General features: G+C 36.7%; 1 protein-coding gene across 2 annotated transcripts in view; it reads right to left on the bottom strand.

Annotated features, from left to right (window-relative positions):
• Nucleotides 1-16,517, bottom strand: part of LOC125225808 (neuroglian) — a 63,195-nt gene that overhangs the window by 8,733 nt on the left and 37,945 nt on the right. For both annotated transcript variants that reach the window (XR_007177024.1, XM_048129662.1), the window contains exons 7-11: nucleotides 2,214-2,355; nucleotides 1,683-1,810; nucleotides 1,191-1,312; nucleotides 590-749; nucleotides 59-426 (exon numbers count right to left, since the gene is read on the bottom strand). Coding sequence is in view for 1 of the 2 variants with exons in the window: in XM_048129662.1 (XP_047985619.1) it covers nucleotides 59-426; nucleotides 590-749; nucleotides 1,191-1,312; nucleotides 1,683-1,810; nucleotides 2,214-2,355 (920 nt within the window). In the remaining variant the exon portion in view is untranslated. The remainder of the gene's footprint in view (nucleotides 1-58; nucleotides 427-589; nucleotides 750-1,190; nucleotides 1,313-1,682; nucleotides 1,811-2,213; nucleotides 2,356-16,517) is intronic.

Raw genomic sequence — 16,517 nt, 5'->3', positions numbered from 1 at the left:
AGATTGAAACCGTTACAAAATGACATATATTATTTTCAATAATAAAATGTCCACTCACCGACCAAAATATGACCATATTGTTGGGCGCCCGACCACGTCCCTCGACCTTATCCGGGTTTTTGTACGGCACATCAGGCTGCGTCGTGCACACCTCCGAATGCCCAGAGGGCGCTGACGGCCCGATCTTATTATGAGCAACCACTCTGAACGTATAGTTCGCCCAGGGGGTAAGTTCGACGGCCCACGAGGTTTCTATAGCGGGGACGTTGTCGTTGGCAGAGTCCCAGGTGTCGGGGGTGAATGTGGTGTTGTACTGGATGGAGTATCGGAGGATCGGTGCGCGGTTGTCGCCCTTGGGCTCCCAGTGTAGGTTGGCCACTTTCTCGCGGCATTCGATGCCGGCTAGCAGGGGCGCGTTGGGTCGATCTGTCAAATTATCGTTTCCGGGTTAGTTTTGTGTCAGCTTCTAATATTACGTATATTACTTATGCACAAAAAACTCGCGTAATTTAAGACAAATAATCATGAGTATTTTTTGGACTCAGGTTATGCTCGGTAATATCAGAAATGAGTTAGTCCTGGGAGTTACCTTGCACAATGAGCGTAGCTTCCGCGCGGGCTTCATCGATGGGAGTCTTGACGACGCACTGGTACGGGCCGGAGTCCAACTCAATGGTGTCGGAAATGAGGAGAGAGTAATCGTTGGTCATCTTGAAGCGAGGTTGGCCTTCGAAGTCGATGGTTTGACCCTGAAATTAATAACGAAAGTTAGTAAACGCTTGCTTGTGACTGTGAAAAAATGTGAGAGGCGTAAAATATCGTGCCAAGTTTTAAATCCAAAGTGATTGTTTACAGGAGCAAGAGTGTCGCTATTGGTAATGACCAGTGATTGGAACTATGGGAGCAAAACTTTAACAAAACTTGCTAAGTGGACCTTATAGAGTGCTTAACAGCCCTGAAAATATTAATATCCTTGTAGTAAAGTATTGTAAATCTTGGATTCAGGTATAGAATCAAATTTAACACTGATCTGAAAAAAATAATCTTGTTTTTTTTTTTTTAATTTACGTCAGCTCTAAGGTTTTGTTCAAGTTTTTGCTCCCATAGTTCCGATCACTGGTAATAACATTAACTGTATTACTGCACAGACGCAGTGGACCATCAATGATCAATCAAGAAGTTTTTAGTACCTTGAACTCCCATGTGATGTCGGCGTGTAGGTCGGGGTCTGTGTCGGGCGTACAACGGAACGTGGCCTGCGAGCCGGCCGCTACCTCGTAGTCTTCAGGCTCGTTCTTGATGGTGGATCGTTCTAAATAAAAAACCAATGTTATTTTATTTTACAGAAATAACGACTAACGGATCTAACTCTTAGTTTTTTTTAGATTGGTAAATTTTAACTTTTTCAAGTCAAAGGTTAATTAATGTTGCTTGTGTAACGTTATAGGAACCAAAAAACTCAAACCAGTGTAGTTCCTCGTGCGTTATAGGGTCACACAACATTGTAAGGCTCGCAAGTCACTAACAGATGAGAAATAAGAAGTATTTGTAATCATATAAGTTTGACGTGCTTGTGTTTTATACCCCACTCTGCACACTGCTGCGTAGTAATCATCAGGTCACTCATCTTGATATTCGTGATGTTATTGAAGGTACAGAGGGACAATAACATGTGGACTCACGTTTGACATCGAGCGTGCCGTAGGCAGATTTCTCTCCGAAGCTATTCTGCGCATAACAGCGGTATACCCCTGCGTCGCTGTACCCTACTCTGCGGATCACCAGGTCACCCATCGTTGTGATGTTGAAGCTACAAACAGAATTAACAACTGGTCAATAAAACACTCAAAAACAGGTAGATATATATACAGAAAAGGGCCTTTTTACAGCAGTAGCCATGTAACGTATTCATAAAATCTGACTATAATTATGTCTTGCAAAACACCCACTAAGAGAGCAAAAATTAAAGTAGTATTGATTGGATTGCTGAACACCGGGAGCAATCAAAATCGCCACGTACTTCTAGTGACCGCAACCCGCAAACCAAATTGAGGACCGGATTCATAACTGCCTCACTTTAGTAACGTGAGTAGGCATACATACATTATAGAATGTGGCGGAATACATAGTTCAAAGTATTATTCAATGGAAGCAACATAGCACCAACCCAATAAGTAGTAATTTCCAGATAGTTTCGTTAGTACAACACTTACTTGCCACCGGTGAGTTCCACATCATTACGCATCCACTTAACAATGGGCCGCGGCGCGCCGAAGACTCGGCAGCGCATCACCACCTCGGAGCCGTCGACTTTCGTCACGTTCTCAGGACCTTCCTTGATTTCAGGCGGGATCGCTGTGAAAGGCAATCATTTTAAAACTGGGGAAAATACGTGCGTGGAAAAGTGACGGTGATTGTCACAAATACATGTAATCTTATGGACATGTCAAACATCAATGGTAGCGGTTGAATCAGTCCAAAAGTCAGGGCAGCACCAGTCGTGCATTTAACGAATACGCTTGCTAAATTAAACTAAACTATGTATTATCGTGATTAGCTAAAGTCGCTTGATGCAGCAGAATCTGTATCTCACTCGTATGTGACAATTTTTTTACTTCGAACGTAAATGAGATAAATGCAAACGTTAAAATCGGTAGAAAGTGCCAAAACGAACGCCATGCCGTTTTAAGTAATTAGCGTAACCTCAGTTCAGCCGCTGTTCTAATTTATCGCATGCCGCATTTACATTTACCTTTAAGGATCCGCATAGTTTTGGAAACAGAATGGTAAATTGTTTTGAGTTTGTAAATTGAATATATTTTCGAAAATCTGCGTAGTATCACATCACCTCAGTTCCATTACATAATCTTCAAAAACCCTACATCTGTTGTAAAGTTTTACGACACGACTATTATCATTAGATGAGGAATAACGTGCGGAATATGAATATTGATGTGTGGCATATGGGCGGCGGGTCCAGGTGCGCGCTGTGCTAACGCACGAGCCATATGGGATACGTTCATGAAAGAGTTTTTAAGTGCTTTTGAGTACAATGAAAACGTTTATATTCATTTCTGCAGAGAAATTTAGCGCTATAATATTTCTTAATGTCGTAACCCATCATTTAAAAAATACTATTTGATATAGGTATGGTATGGTGGCTATAAAATACCAAACTTGAGCCAAACTGTGTATTGCGTATACTACACCTTATAATAGCCAATATAATAGGTATAAACCGAGGACTTTCCCGTTTGTGGGCGAGAAAATGCCAATATAAATCTAATACGATTTAGCGCGTTCCCGTAATCAATCCAATCCCGTGTTTCTCTTACAGAATAAATCTATTTTTTCCGTTCCATTAATCCATTAGTGAACACAACATAAGGCGTCAAGGATGCCATAATATATTATGTACCAAAGAAAAGAGAGAATAAACTCATACGATATTGTTCTCCCTCACGGGGCAAATACAAAGCGATCGATCCAGGCTCACAGCTGACTCACGGGAGCTCCGGGGTGTATTCACAACTTCTGACTCAGCACTTGTTGCTTATTACGTTACCTACGTAATCTACGGAGAACCCGTCGAATCAAGTAATGTTTTTCAGATGACGAGGAGCCTAATATGCAGTCACCTTAATATGATACCCTCGAAAGCCGCAAAAACCATTCAAAAATATTCAACCATTGGGAAAAACAGAGATAGATTTGTGCACAAAGTTAAATATTTTTAGAGCTGTAAGCGTGTCTCATGTTTTTGATTGCCTCGGAGGACAGGTGACCGTACGCATCCTAGTATGATTTTATATTGGACAGTATTTTCACCCGATTGAATTTTCCTCTGCATCATCAACAGTTTTAAAGCTCGTGTCATTCATAAATCTCACGTTATTCAAGGAAGCGATTTGACACATATGGGAGTTACCGCGGATAAGACAAACTACACACTTTTATATCATATGTATACTTCTAGAGAATTTAGTTTACATTGTACTTCTTAGTTTACATTGTACGTAAACGTGCTAGAAAGAAATCAGGGTAAAAAGTTCACTAAAAATTAAAAGCCAAGCGGCATGACCTAATCTCGTAATCTTATATTTGTTTGATCTAAGTGCCACTTGGCAGTCTAGTTTTTTGATTTATCTGACCTATAAAGAGGTCGGTGTATGCAGCGCTAAGAAAACACCGTAGGCGCAACGCAAGTATCTATATCCTCGCATTCGGGAGAGTGAGGTGTGGGCGTGTGAAGCGAGGAAGTGGCCAATAGACGGCCGGTGGACGTAGCTTCCGAGCTGGGGGACAGAGCTGTTAGCTTTTTTAGATTTCTTGTCCTTAATTGCTTGCTACCTGGCAAAACGATTTGACGGTGCGAAAGGTGCGAAGTTCATGAGTTACATATGGGCGTCGCCAAAATTTTTGAACTATCTGTTTATTTCAATTTAAAACTTAGATGTATATTTATCTAGATGTAGAAGTCTGAGCATGACTTTGAATCTCATGTGAATATCACGCAAATCACCCATCTCCTAGTTCTTGGTGGTTTCTAGGTTAGAAAGTTAGTACTGGTAGCAGTATAGTAAGTTTCATAATAAACTTGAAAGAATGCCCTCTTTTATTTTATAGCTATAAATAAGCAGTAGAATGTGAACTATCCGAACAAACGTCGTTACCCAGTTTCGGCGCTCATCAGCGTTTTATTGCGGGAAGCAGCCAAGTTATGGAACTATATTCAGCTTTACTGCCTGACAGCGGGTCAATGAGGGCCGGCCTCGTAACTGTCCGTCTAGATTAGGAGCACTCGATGAAAAACCTTCCAAAACAGCTTACGTCGACCACAATATCAACACAGTAGAACCTTGTACTACACTTGAGGATTTATACCATTATATGTATTGTTTTAGGTAAATCAAGAGTCAGAGTTCCGCTGATGTTTTATTCAAAGTCACAATTGTATGGCATGTTCCATTAATTCACGATGCAAGATCAAGTGACAATCTATCTTTAAGTAAGTGTTACTTTCCCGATATATGCATAGATCCTTTAATTTGCAGCTGTAGTTCAAATAAACACTCAACGAAGTCGTGACTCACGTTACTTTTACGTTGATTTTCTAGCCGCCACGAATGTTCTGCTCTATCCCCTTTTTAAGCTTTCAAGAAATAAAAAAAACAAGCTATTCGTTTCAGTACCTATTACGAACTAGCTTCTAGCTGATGTACCTATAGGAATTATGCATGCATCTATTTACCAGTAAGGATAAAGAAAGTTACATAGTATTTCTCCATGGTTGCACGCCATGCAGTCTGAAAGTAACCACACACGCGAAAGCCTAAGACATGAGAAACACCAACAGGTAGATTAGCACTCGGCGGTCGTTGAACCCGTGACCTAACGTAGTGAGAACTCGCTGTTTAGCTAACAAGGCAAGGATTACACGAAATGTAAACTTGTGTTTCCGGTACGCCTGAAATTGTAGAACTGGTAAACCATCTTAAATAGGAATGACGACTACATAAAAAAATGGCATTCTGTTTAGTCCGTCAGTTAGATCGTCCAAAAATACTGAACACATATTTTTCGCTTTTTCTAATTAATGAAAAAATACAAAGATATAGAACATCAAAGTTCCGGAGCGGGGACTTGTGACGTCTCTTCTAAGTAAAAATTGTACGCGTGACGTCACGTGAAACTTTAACGCACTGTACCGTCGTAATTTTTCGTTTACGAGAAAAAAGAAAAAATACTTGTCTAAAGTTCTTTTGATAATCTAACTGACGGACTAATTAGTTTTTTTTTAATCGTCTCGCCTATTGGCCATTGATGGTCTACTGCGTCTGTGCAGTAATACAGTTAATGTCATTACCAATAGCGACACTATTTCTCCTATAAACAATCACTCGCTGGATTTCAAGCTTGGCACGATATTTTACGCCTCTCACATTTTTTCACATACACAAGCAAGCGTTTACTAACTTTCTTTATTAATTTCAGGGTCAAACCATCGACTTCGAAGCCTGTCGTCATTTTTCGTTTAAAAGAGAAAAGAAATAATGCTTGTCTAAAATTCTGAGATTCTGACGGACTAATTAGTTTTTTTTAGTCGTCTCGCTTATTATAGGTGTTTCTAGCTATAATAAAGGAATCTACTAATGCAGAGAAAAAAAAAGGTACGATTTATATGTGAAATGAAAACAGGTATCTTCTGTTAAAAAAGTATAAGTGCGAAATTTATGAAATATTTAAGTGCGTATTTAGGGTTCTCAAAGGTCGGCAACGCATAAGTGGCTCCCATTATGTTGCTTATGTCCATGGGCGGCGATGACTGCTTACCATCAGGCGGCTCGTCATAAAAAAAAAAATTGACACTGAAAGCGACAGGCAACAACGAGATCTGGCACCGCCGCTGAAGAAAATAAACATGATATGCCCAATTTGTCTAACAATGCGTTATCTAATTTTTCACTATCGTCAGAATTCTATGGTTAAATACCTTTTAATTTCGAATATATGATGGAATATACCATGTAAGGAAACAGGATAATTATTCCAATAACTTAACAATTATCCTTAAACAAACCGCTATGATATACAATTAAGTAATAATTATACAATAGCGCGGTAAACCACAGTTTTCCTTACAATTAGGAAAGGTGAGTCATAACCCCGCGCAGATTAAGGGATTAGAGTCCCAAATTGCTTGCTCACGTCAGCGCTTTTATAGCATAGAAAAAAGGTATGGTTTAGCTTGGCTTTGGCGCACCGTAAGCTCAGGTCAATCCACCCTTGCACAATCTCCCCACGGGCACACCCGCGCATTCTTTTCACCCCCGAATCGCTAGCGTGAAGTATAAAAGGGCATATGTAGTACGAACTTATATGGATAATCTGTCCGTTCGGATTGGTAGAGAGTGCAGGTAGCGACGCAATCGCATCAGCACGCGATGGTAGCTGACAGCTGCAACTTTTTTTTCCTTGGAGGTGTCGAAAAGAAGATTGATAGGGTGCGATTTAATGACACGAGTGTGATGTGCTCTGCTGACTAGATTAGAAACACGTGGTAAAATTGTACGAAAATGATGTTTAGGTTATATTAATTTCTAATATTTTTAATAAAACAAATATCTATCGAATGACAATGTAAAATTTGTTTACTTTCACGAAAAGATATTGTTTTTATTCATATTGGTATGTGACAACAGCAATTATTATGGCCGTAAAAACATAAGTTCAAATAACATAAAAGCTGTAGCCTGAAATCGAGAATCGTGAAATGTATGGAATCCAATACTATCTTCTTTCCGCAGTCTCTCTCTTTTGAGAAATACACTTAAATTTTCATAGTAAATCGCACGGAAAAAAAATATTTTAACAATACTACCAGAACGTTTAGTAAAATAGATTTATCGTAACTGATACTACAATCTCGTAATAAAAACAACTGTATTGTTACGTTTACTATATCTTGAATTCAATAGAACTAAGCAAACATTAATATGCACTAAACAGTTCTGTTTGAATTACATATACGAGAACTCTAGTTTTATTTACAACTAATAGAATAAAGGTTACGATAATTCTATTAACAAGAAGCTTCTTGTAATGCCAAAAAAATAAAAATTATCTTTACAATCTTAATCTTAGCGGTTACTATCACAGTATACTTCCTGTAACTTTTTTATACGTTGCCATTACTTTGTAGTTCTCGTAAAGAAATAAAAATAATATTCTTGTAATGTAAACTCAACGAAGAGTTATATTTAAAAATATTAAGTTTGTATAAATATGTACGCATCGCTGTCAACTCTATTATTTGTATCGTAGCGAATGCCATCGCAGTATAGTTGATATGACTGTTTTATAAGTTGGTATTACTTTGCAGCTCTTGTAAATAATGACAATAATATTCTCGTAATGTATACTGGTGAACAAATAGTTCTGTTGAAAAATTATTTAGTTAGTATTAATATTGTGTTTCGTTTTTGTAACGAAACGCCATGTTTAAGTACCATTGTATATCTTAGTGAATGCTATAGCAGTATAGTTGATTTTACTTTGCGCCTCTTGTAAAAAAATAACAATGATATTCTCGTAATATACACCGAAAAATAATTGTTATAACAAAAATATTGTCCGCATAAATAAATGTTTTGCTTGTGTAACGAAACGCAATGTCAAAGCACTCGCGGCGTGGTCGGCGGCCATTTACGTGTCATGAGAGATCACGCGTGGACGCGGATCGTAGTTTCCATTTTAGGAAATGGATGAAGAGGTGCAAAAACTCTTGCAAGGATGGGAGATGGCAGAGTTGGCAAAAGCAGGTGAGTCATGTACCGTACATGTAGAACTTAGTAGATAATTAGAACTTAGTAAAAAGGCATTTAATGTTGTATTCATTTTACACTGCATACAAATTCATACGACATTACGTGGGCAAAATCTAAATACTGAACTAATAAGGACTATCCACGATAAAAAGTGGTCATACATAACATGATAAATCTTTCTTCCTGAATGCACATTTTGAAGCAATATTATATTTTGATAAATCTGTATACATAAAACTATATAATAATTAAAGCTATTCCTTATAATGCTTTAGTGTGTCTGAGGTTTCGCCGAATGTATACCATCAAGCATTTCATTTCTTGTACAGTGTTTTTTAACAAACTTCACACGCTTCCTGGCACAATTTTATAAATACTTATATTTTTATAAGCTGTTTTACACACATTAGAATGACATCTTAGCAGACAAAAAAATACTTTTTGAAACTCATTTCGACTTTTGGGAGTCAGGAAGACTTTCTACTCCAAGCACTGACAGTTGTTTTTGTATGGAGAGCCAAAAAGTGTCAAAAAGTCGAATTCAGCAAAGTTAGAAAATCTCAGTACTTTCTTAATCTGATTACAATCAGAAAAATGATTACTATCGTAAAATCAGTATGTAATAGGGTATATTTTGGCTATTATAATTAAACATTAAAAAAATATTTTTGTCATTAAAACTGTTGTACTTAAAGACTGCAAGAAGACACTGTACAAAAAATATTGTTATCATGAGATACATACTGCTAAAATTCATAGGCCACCTAAAGTTTATAATTTGTTTGTATTTTTATAATGTAGTTTGATATCTACAAATTATTTGACAAACATGCTGCTTATAAATTCTCATTGTATCAAAAGATTTACCATGTTATATATGACCACTTTTTATCGTGGACAGTCTTTATATATATATCTGAAGTGGACGTAGAATATTACTTATTGTAAAATTTATTCATAGAATTTTTAATGTCTTTTTCAGATGATTTACAATGGTTGCAAGTTTCCTGTGACCCATGCCATACTGTGGAACAAAAGTGGAAAAATTCTGCAAAATATAAATTTTGGACGAAATGAAGGACGGTTCTATTAACACTGACGAATATATGAATAAAGTCTTGCACTAAGGATCGTTGAAATATATTTTTTAACAAATTATATAATTATTTTATTTACTTTCAGATTCACCAATTTTCACCGCTCATAGCATCCATTCCATATGCTGGGTGACCCAGGTTTCCGGATCCCAGTTTCAACTCTAGGCTTCTGTCTCTTGGAACTGGTCCTAGCAACCTGCATTTTTATCGGTAGGTACCTATGAATTTGTCTGTGCACTGTATAGACAACTAACATTTCTTGTAAATGTAAGAAAAGGTTTGTTGTCTATACAAGGTGGTACAGTAGGATTAAAGGCTGAGCCACGCCAGCTACGTGTACGTAGACGTGCACGTAGCGTACGCGGTGTAAATGACGAATCCTCATTAGAGATTACACCGCTTGTGTGACGTGTTTCCCGTGTGTGTCTAACGGTGTATCATCTCTTTTGAAGATTCGTACTTTACAGCGCGCACGCCACGCACACGTCTACGTACACGTATCTGGCGTGGCTCGGCCTTTAATCCTACTGAACCACCTTGTATAGACAACAAACCTTTTTTTTACATTTACAAGAAATGTTAGTTGTCTATACAGTGCACAGACAAATTCATAGGTACCGATAAAAATATAACACGTTAACGCAATTGTATATTTATTAGAGAGTACCATAAATGCAGTTGCTGTAACTAACTTTCTTGTTCTATTAACCATTTAATGAAGTTTACATAAATGAAGAGAATGTAATATATATCAGATGACTTGTATTCTTAACGATACCTATTATTGGCCTAACTAAAGTTTTATAACCTTTACAAGAATTTCTTGTGGAGTTTACATTATTTTGTTTATTTAGACACTCCATTTGTTATAAATACTGAATAATCTGGTAATACACACAATTTGACTGTGTGACCCTTACAATATTTTTATTTTATGATACGTAATGTATATATTACCTTTACAAGAATATATTGTCAAGGTCACATTTCATTTATTAAGCTCTGCAAGAAAATATTATTTATTTGTACGGTCCACGTGTTATGATTACTAAATATTCTAGTAATACACGCTATTTTAATGTGTAGCAATTACAAGATAACTAGTTCACTAAGCTCAACGCATTTAAACAGACTAGTTTAGTTATTTATACTATGTGAACAATTGTCCCAGAATTTACTAGATTTTCTCGTTCAGATTACACTATTCAGGTATCATGGACGAGACTTTTTTCTCCGTGCGGTCATTGAACTTAATCAATTTTCTTAAACATACGGCTGCACTACAGGGAAATACCTACATAAACATATTCTAAAAACCCCGCATAAACTCATAGAAGAGAGTGCTCAAATATAATATGCAAGCCGTTAGGTTCCTTAGCACTTAACGAGGCACAAACAGCCTCCCCCGTTTAGCGAGTATGAATGCGTGAAGTGCAGCAAACAAGCAGGAATTGCAGGAGGCTGCAGGGGGATTGCGCGTAAACATTCCACCCCCGCCGGTTCCGATTCCGTTTAAATTCCTAGCCGTCTGCGCTCTTGGTATGCAAGATAGTGATACCTATACAATAGATAGATATAGCGGCCAATCGTAGTATCCGTCAAATAATAAAATTCCTAGGCATATTGTGAAACATGAAAATCACTGTACCTTGAGCCGCGGGGCTCCTATTTCTGGTGAATTGGCATTTCGGAGGCAACATAAGAAATGTATCTTACCTGAGATTCGAGATTAGATTAGATTAGGTAGATTAGACTACAATTTGCGATAATAGGCTAGTTTCCTACTAGTCAAATCAGCTGCTTTTTAAGAACTATCAAAACGATTTACTAATATGGAATTACTATGAAATACTGAGGATTGACGTCACGGTCAATTCATTTACTTTACATTTTTCTCTTTGACTTATTAAATATAAATTATGTTTAAACATAACTACTGTTCATATTTTTCTTCTAATTATGTGGTGCTTTATTTTGTGCACTGCATAAAATATTTTATTTTAAGTATAGGAAACTAGCCTATTTACTTGTTTGTAGGTAACTATTGTTTTCTGTATTTTTTGTTCAATAGCAACGTTATTTATGGTTATTAAAGCAATACTAAAATGCCTAAACTTGTTACAAAGGGTTCTTTTCAGACCTGTCACAGTGCTAGAGTTCTAAATCTGATTTCTTGTCTCCACGAAAAATTTCAAAAAGCACACAGAAGGCCGATATCGTATTTTAATTTCGTTGTTTGAAGACAAACTTATCAATACTGAACGCGTAGTTATTTCTTCACTGCACAAACAATTTCCCCGTTACTCTCATCTCTCTGGCAGTATACATTTGTCATTATAAATGTAGAGTGACAGCGGTATTCTAGCCCGTTCATTTGTTTTCTCATAAAACTCTGGAATTGTGAATGACAACATGAATGATCCAATTTGTGCGGCCGGGATGTTTCGGGGCGAGTCTGTGACAGCGGAATAGACTTCCTGGTTACCATTTAAGACTGAATTGGACTGTTGTTGGTTTAAATGGATATATTTGTTAATATTGTTTTCCCCCGTGTGGTGACGGGTTAAGAATTCCACCACCCCCTTTCTTCCCGTGTGTGTCGTAGAAGTCTACTGTGGGATATGGGTTATTGTGGCGTAGGCGAGAGGCTGGCAACCTGTCACAGCAATGTCACAATTTGGATTTCTTTTATCTCCTTTTTGCCAAGAGTGGCACTGAGACTTAGTAGTTCATGTGCTCTGCCTACCCCTTTATCGAATACAGGCGTGATTATATTTATGTATGTATGTATTGTTTTCTAAAAATAATAAAATTGAAAAGTTTTGGGTTAAATATTGGTTATGTACCAAATTACCAATATCATTTCAAGTTTGGCAAGTCTCCAAAGCGTTTAGGAAACAAACAGAAGGAAAGTTCTTTGTCTGTTTTGAGATACAGCTTGCAATATGCATGTCAAAGACTGGTACATATTGACGTCACCATGAATATTCGCGATACAGAACAGAACCGATTTCCAAAGCGCATAATTTAAATTGGAATACTGTAACGTTGCATACCTCACCTGCCTACAAAAGCTAGTCTATAAACGAAGATATATTATAATGCGGATATTTTTCACTTCGGCTTCGTATAACGGCATAAAAGCACTCTAGTGTATTACAGGGATACACCATGAAAATAAAGCCTCCTGTTTTTACAAGATGAAAGGAAAGGCATTTCGAAACTTCTAGTTGGCATTTTATATTATACTTAACTCGTTCGCGTCTTTCCTGGGTACGTAGCCGAATAGCTCAACAAACGCTCACGAAACGCTCACGAAACGAAACGCTCGTAGATATCTATCTCTATTGCTCTTGGGTATTGATGTGACAGAACCAGGGTGGCTAGCCGAATGGCACAATCGCTCACGAAACGCTCACGAAACGAAGCGCTAGTAGATATCTATCTCTATCGCGCTTGCGTATTGGCGCGACAGAGTCAGCGGCGTATCGCTTTCGTTTGGCGTCGGAGAAATGCCATTCGGCTACGGGGCCTGATTACCTTTCGCGGCGCAGAAATTCCATTTGGCTACGGGGCCTGAAGACTTTACAACTTGAATCGGGCTTTTCCGTTTTAAATTCCGTAAAAAATTGGCTGATATCTTTTACTGTACTGTTGTCGAAGAGTACCTTCTTCTAAAAAGAGCTTGACTCAAACGCTTATGAGAATAAGTGTTCGATATTAAATATTAGTCTACCTCTAAATGATCTTAGCCTTAGAGGACATAGAAAACACACATAAGGACTGTATCGATAAGTATAAGGACAAAACAAACCTCGTCTAAATGTTGACATGTGCATAATTTTATATTATTATGTTCCGAGAGTATGATCTGAAGGTATTGGTAAGCACTATTTGATATAAGAAGGTCTAATTTTTTTTTTATTTTAGAGACTTTTTCTACTCCAGCACTTAAATCTGTCAATTAGATTATTGTCAGCGGTATCCAAATTAAGTTCATTTGAGTAACGATAAGAAAGTCTATTTGTCTATAGGTTCATATGATAACTGCTGAGCAGTATTCATATGAATATAGGAGTTCTGTTAATTTTTTTTTAAAAGCACAACTTCCAATATCAGGTATGTTTTCATTTGCAGTAATAAGTAACTTTTAATAAATAATAAAATATTTAGGTTCATAATTTAAATCAAGATGAAAAAATAAACTGAAATGCGTTTTACATATTAGATATTGCAAAACAAAGGTAAAAATCATAAGTTTATCCAATAATGTTCCATTCCACATTTAAATATTCTTGAACGCAACCACATTTTTCGTAATTGAAAACCGGCTTATTTTCTATTTCTCTTGTCTATGGTATGTTTGACATTTGTAAACTTTTGACGGAATATATTTGAACTATTTCGGTGTTGTGTAGTTTGTTTTAATTCGACGTTATTGTGCAAAAACTTAAGTAATTATGAGTGATTCTGGTGAACAATATACTTCCGAAGAAATCAAGGCTATGGCGCTCAAAGAAACTGACAATTTGTTACCTAAAAAGTCGATAAAGAGTACTAAAAATGTTATGAATTATGATTGTTTTGCAATGGAAATTGCAAAAATATGTTTCAACTTTCTCTGTTGTTGGCATATTTTGAAGAATTGTGCAACAAGTTCTCGCCATCAACATTACATTGTGGACAGAATATAATTAATAATCAAACGAACTTACCTGTGAAGTTTGATTACAATTATACGAGTATCCAAATCCGAGACAACAAATATTATTTACTATGCAGCACACGGAATCGTACCGTCCAAAGTCACACATTTCAGAGATATAAAATTTAAAAAACAAGTTCTCGCCATGCATACCTACTACCTTCAACATAGCCCAGCGCCCTGCGGCGTAAACCCATCATTATTTTAGAGTAGATCTTTTTGTGTCTTGAAACCATTTTATTGTTATTTTCGGGGTTGGGGGCGGGACTTTGTTGTCTCGGATTTGGATACTCGTATAATTGTAATCAAACTTCACAGGTAAGTTCGTTTGATTATTAATTATACTTCCTATCCAAATCCGAGACAACAAATATTATTTACTATGCAGATGTTCAGAGCCTTGCATGTCAATACAAATACTGCATGCGAAAATAAAATAAAGTAAGAACATCAAAATATGATATAGTGTTAAGTTTCGTATGAGTACCTACTTAATGGTATTAAGTATCTGATGATGTGACGTCATGATGACGTCATTAAGCAAATTAAAAGTTATTCCTATTATTTAAAGTTAAGTTATTCCTATTATTTTATATATAACCTATTGAAAATGTTATAATTATATTAAGCTTTATGAATGTTTTTGATATTCCCTGGTTATGGTAATACTGATTAGTTTGCAACTTCTAAGGTCTTAGAACGGCGCTTTTTGGCTTTTAATGAAATGTTTTTAAATTAGTATTAATTACGTTTTAAAGTCAAGGTCATTATAGTTTCATCAGTTTTCATTTAAGGTTTTTCTGATGTACAAGAAATCTCATGTAAAATTATGCGTAGCAACAAATTCCCTTTTGTGCATTGGCAATGCAAGCAATAAGCATACGCAGTTACAATGTTTTATTTATATTCTAAGGTGAATTAAAAGTCAAATTCAGTTACTATGCAATTAAAAAGTAAGTCCATACAATGCCTTAGTATACTACTTTCTAAATATTGTTTTAAAACGTCATATCACTTTGTTCATATAACATAAGTAACCTGGTAAGTATTATATTAATTTATATAGATGCCAACAAAAAAGGCTCCTATACTTAAAAAGGAAGAAGTAAACTTAGCTAGTTACTAGTTTAATTATTATGTAATTATTGCCGATGTTTTGAGGACAAAATATACAACATTCAATTTTAACATCTGATTGTAAAGTTGTAAAGAAGGCAAATGAGCAGACAGATCGCTGTCACCCATGAACACCAAAAACCTGAAGCATTAGAACTTTTTTAAAGGTGTGTTTGTCCGGTAATCCTTCAGAAGACAGTTCTGCTTATTCCACACTTGCCACAGTTTCCTTTATTAATTAATTGAGGGAGTAACAAACAACAAACATACATACTAATAAAATAAAATAACGTTACAAGCTGTACTATGTATTGTGATACAAAACTACAATTAACAAGAAAGAAAATATGTAGTTGGGTTATACAATCAACTATCATAACTATTTAAACTTTCTAGTTACTAAGCGAGACTGTATGTCAATCATTTTCGGATTTCAAATTTAAATATTAATTTCATTGGAAACTTTATTTTCTAATTGGATTTATTAATCTAGCTGTTCACGGCTGCAATAACTCTGCATAACTGCACAACTATATTGTGTGTATTAGTTTCCATCGGCGATTTTACGCCCCGGGTATATAGGCCTAGATAATGTGCACCACCCACGAGTCAGCCCCTGTTTTCCGTACCACAATTCCCCTATAGTTTAGAGCTCTAAATATTGTATTAGATTTCTCTTTCAATCGAGGTATGTTAATTAAAGTGTAGGATGTAGGTAGTTAATGCGTATGTGGCAACGTACAGGTATAGTCGTTGCTCGCCTGGCCCCGTAGCCGAATGGCATTTCTCCGACGCCAAACGAAAGCGATACGCCGCTGGCTCTGTCGCGCCAATACGCAAGCGCGATAGAGATAGATATCTACTAGCGCTTCGTTTCGTGAGCGTTTCATGAGCGTTTGTGCCATTCGGCTAGCCACCCTGAAAGGGATTTATTGCGCCTTGATTATTTATTTTCATTATTATAACTATTATAACAGCGAATTACGATAGCTACAATCGGAGGTCCGAAAAAAAACCAAAAACTTTTATTACTAATTTAATTAAAATCAAAGATACAAAAATTATAGCCTAAGTGCGATGACAATTGTTCGAAGTCTGAATCAAGAGTGCGTGCTAATAGAATTGCATTAGTTAGGTAAAGTCGTGTTATGCTGATCTTGCGCCTCGTGCGGCAGGTCGGTGAACGTGCGCAGCTGACTCGGTGGTTGTCCTTATGGTGCAATATGTAATTCCTCCATCCACAGATCGGCGATTATTTTCCCACGTTTAGTG

Source organism: Leguminivora glycinivorella, chromosome 4 (genome assembly GCF_023078275.1).
Source record: "Leguminivora glycinivorella isolate SPB_JAAS2020 chromosome 4, LegGlyc_1.1, whole genome shotgun sequence".
Taxonomy (NCBI): Eukaryota; Metazoa; Arthropoda; class Insecta; order Lepidoptera; family Tortricidae; genus Leguminivora; species Leguminivora glycinivorella.
The sequence above is the reverse complement of the archived record's forward strand: the minus strand, read 5'-3'. Positions and strand labels throughout refer to the sequence as shown.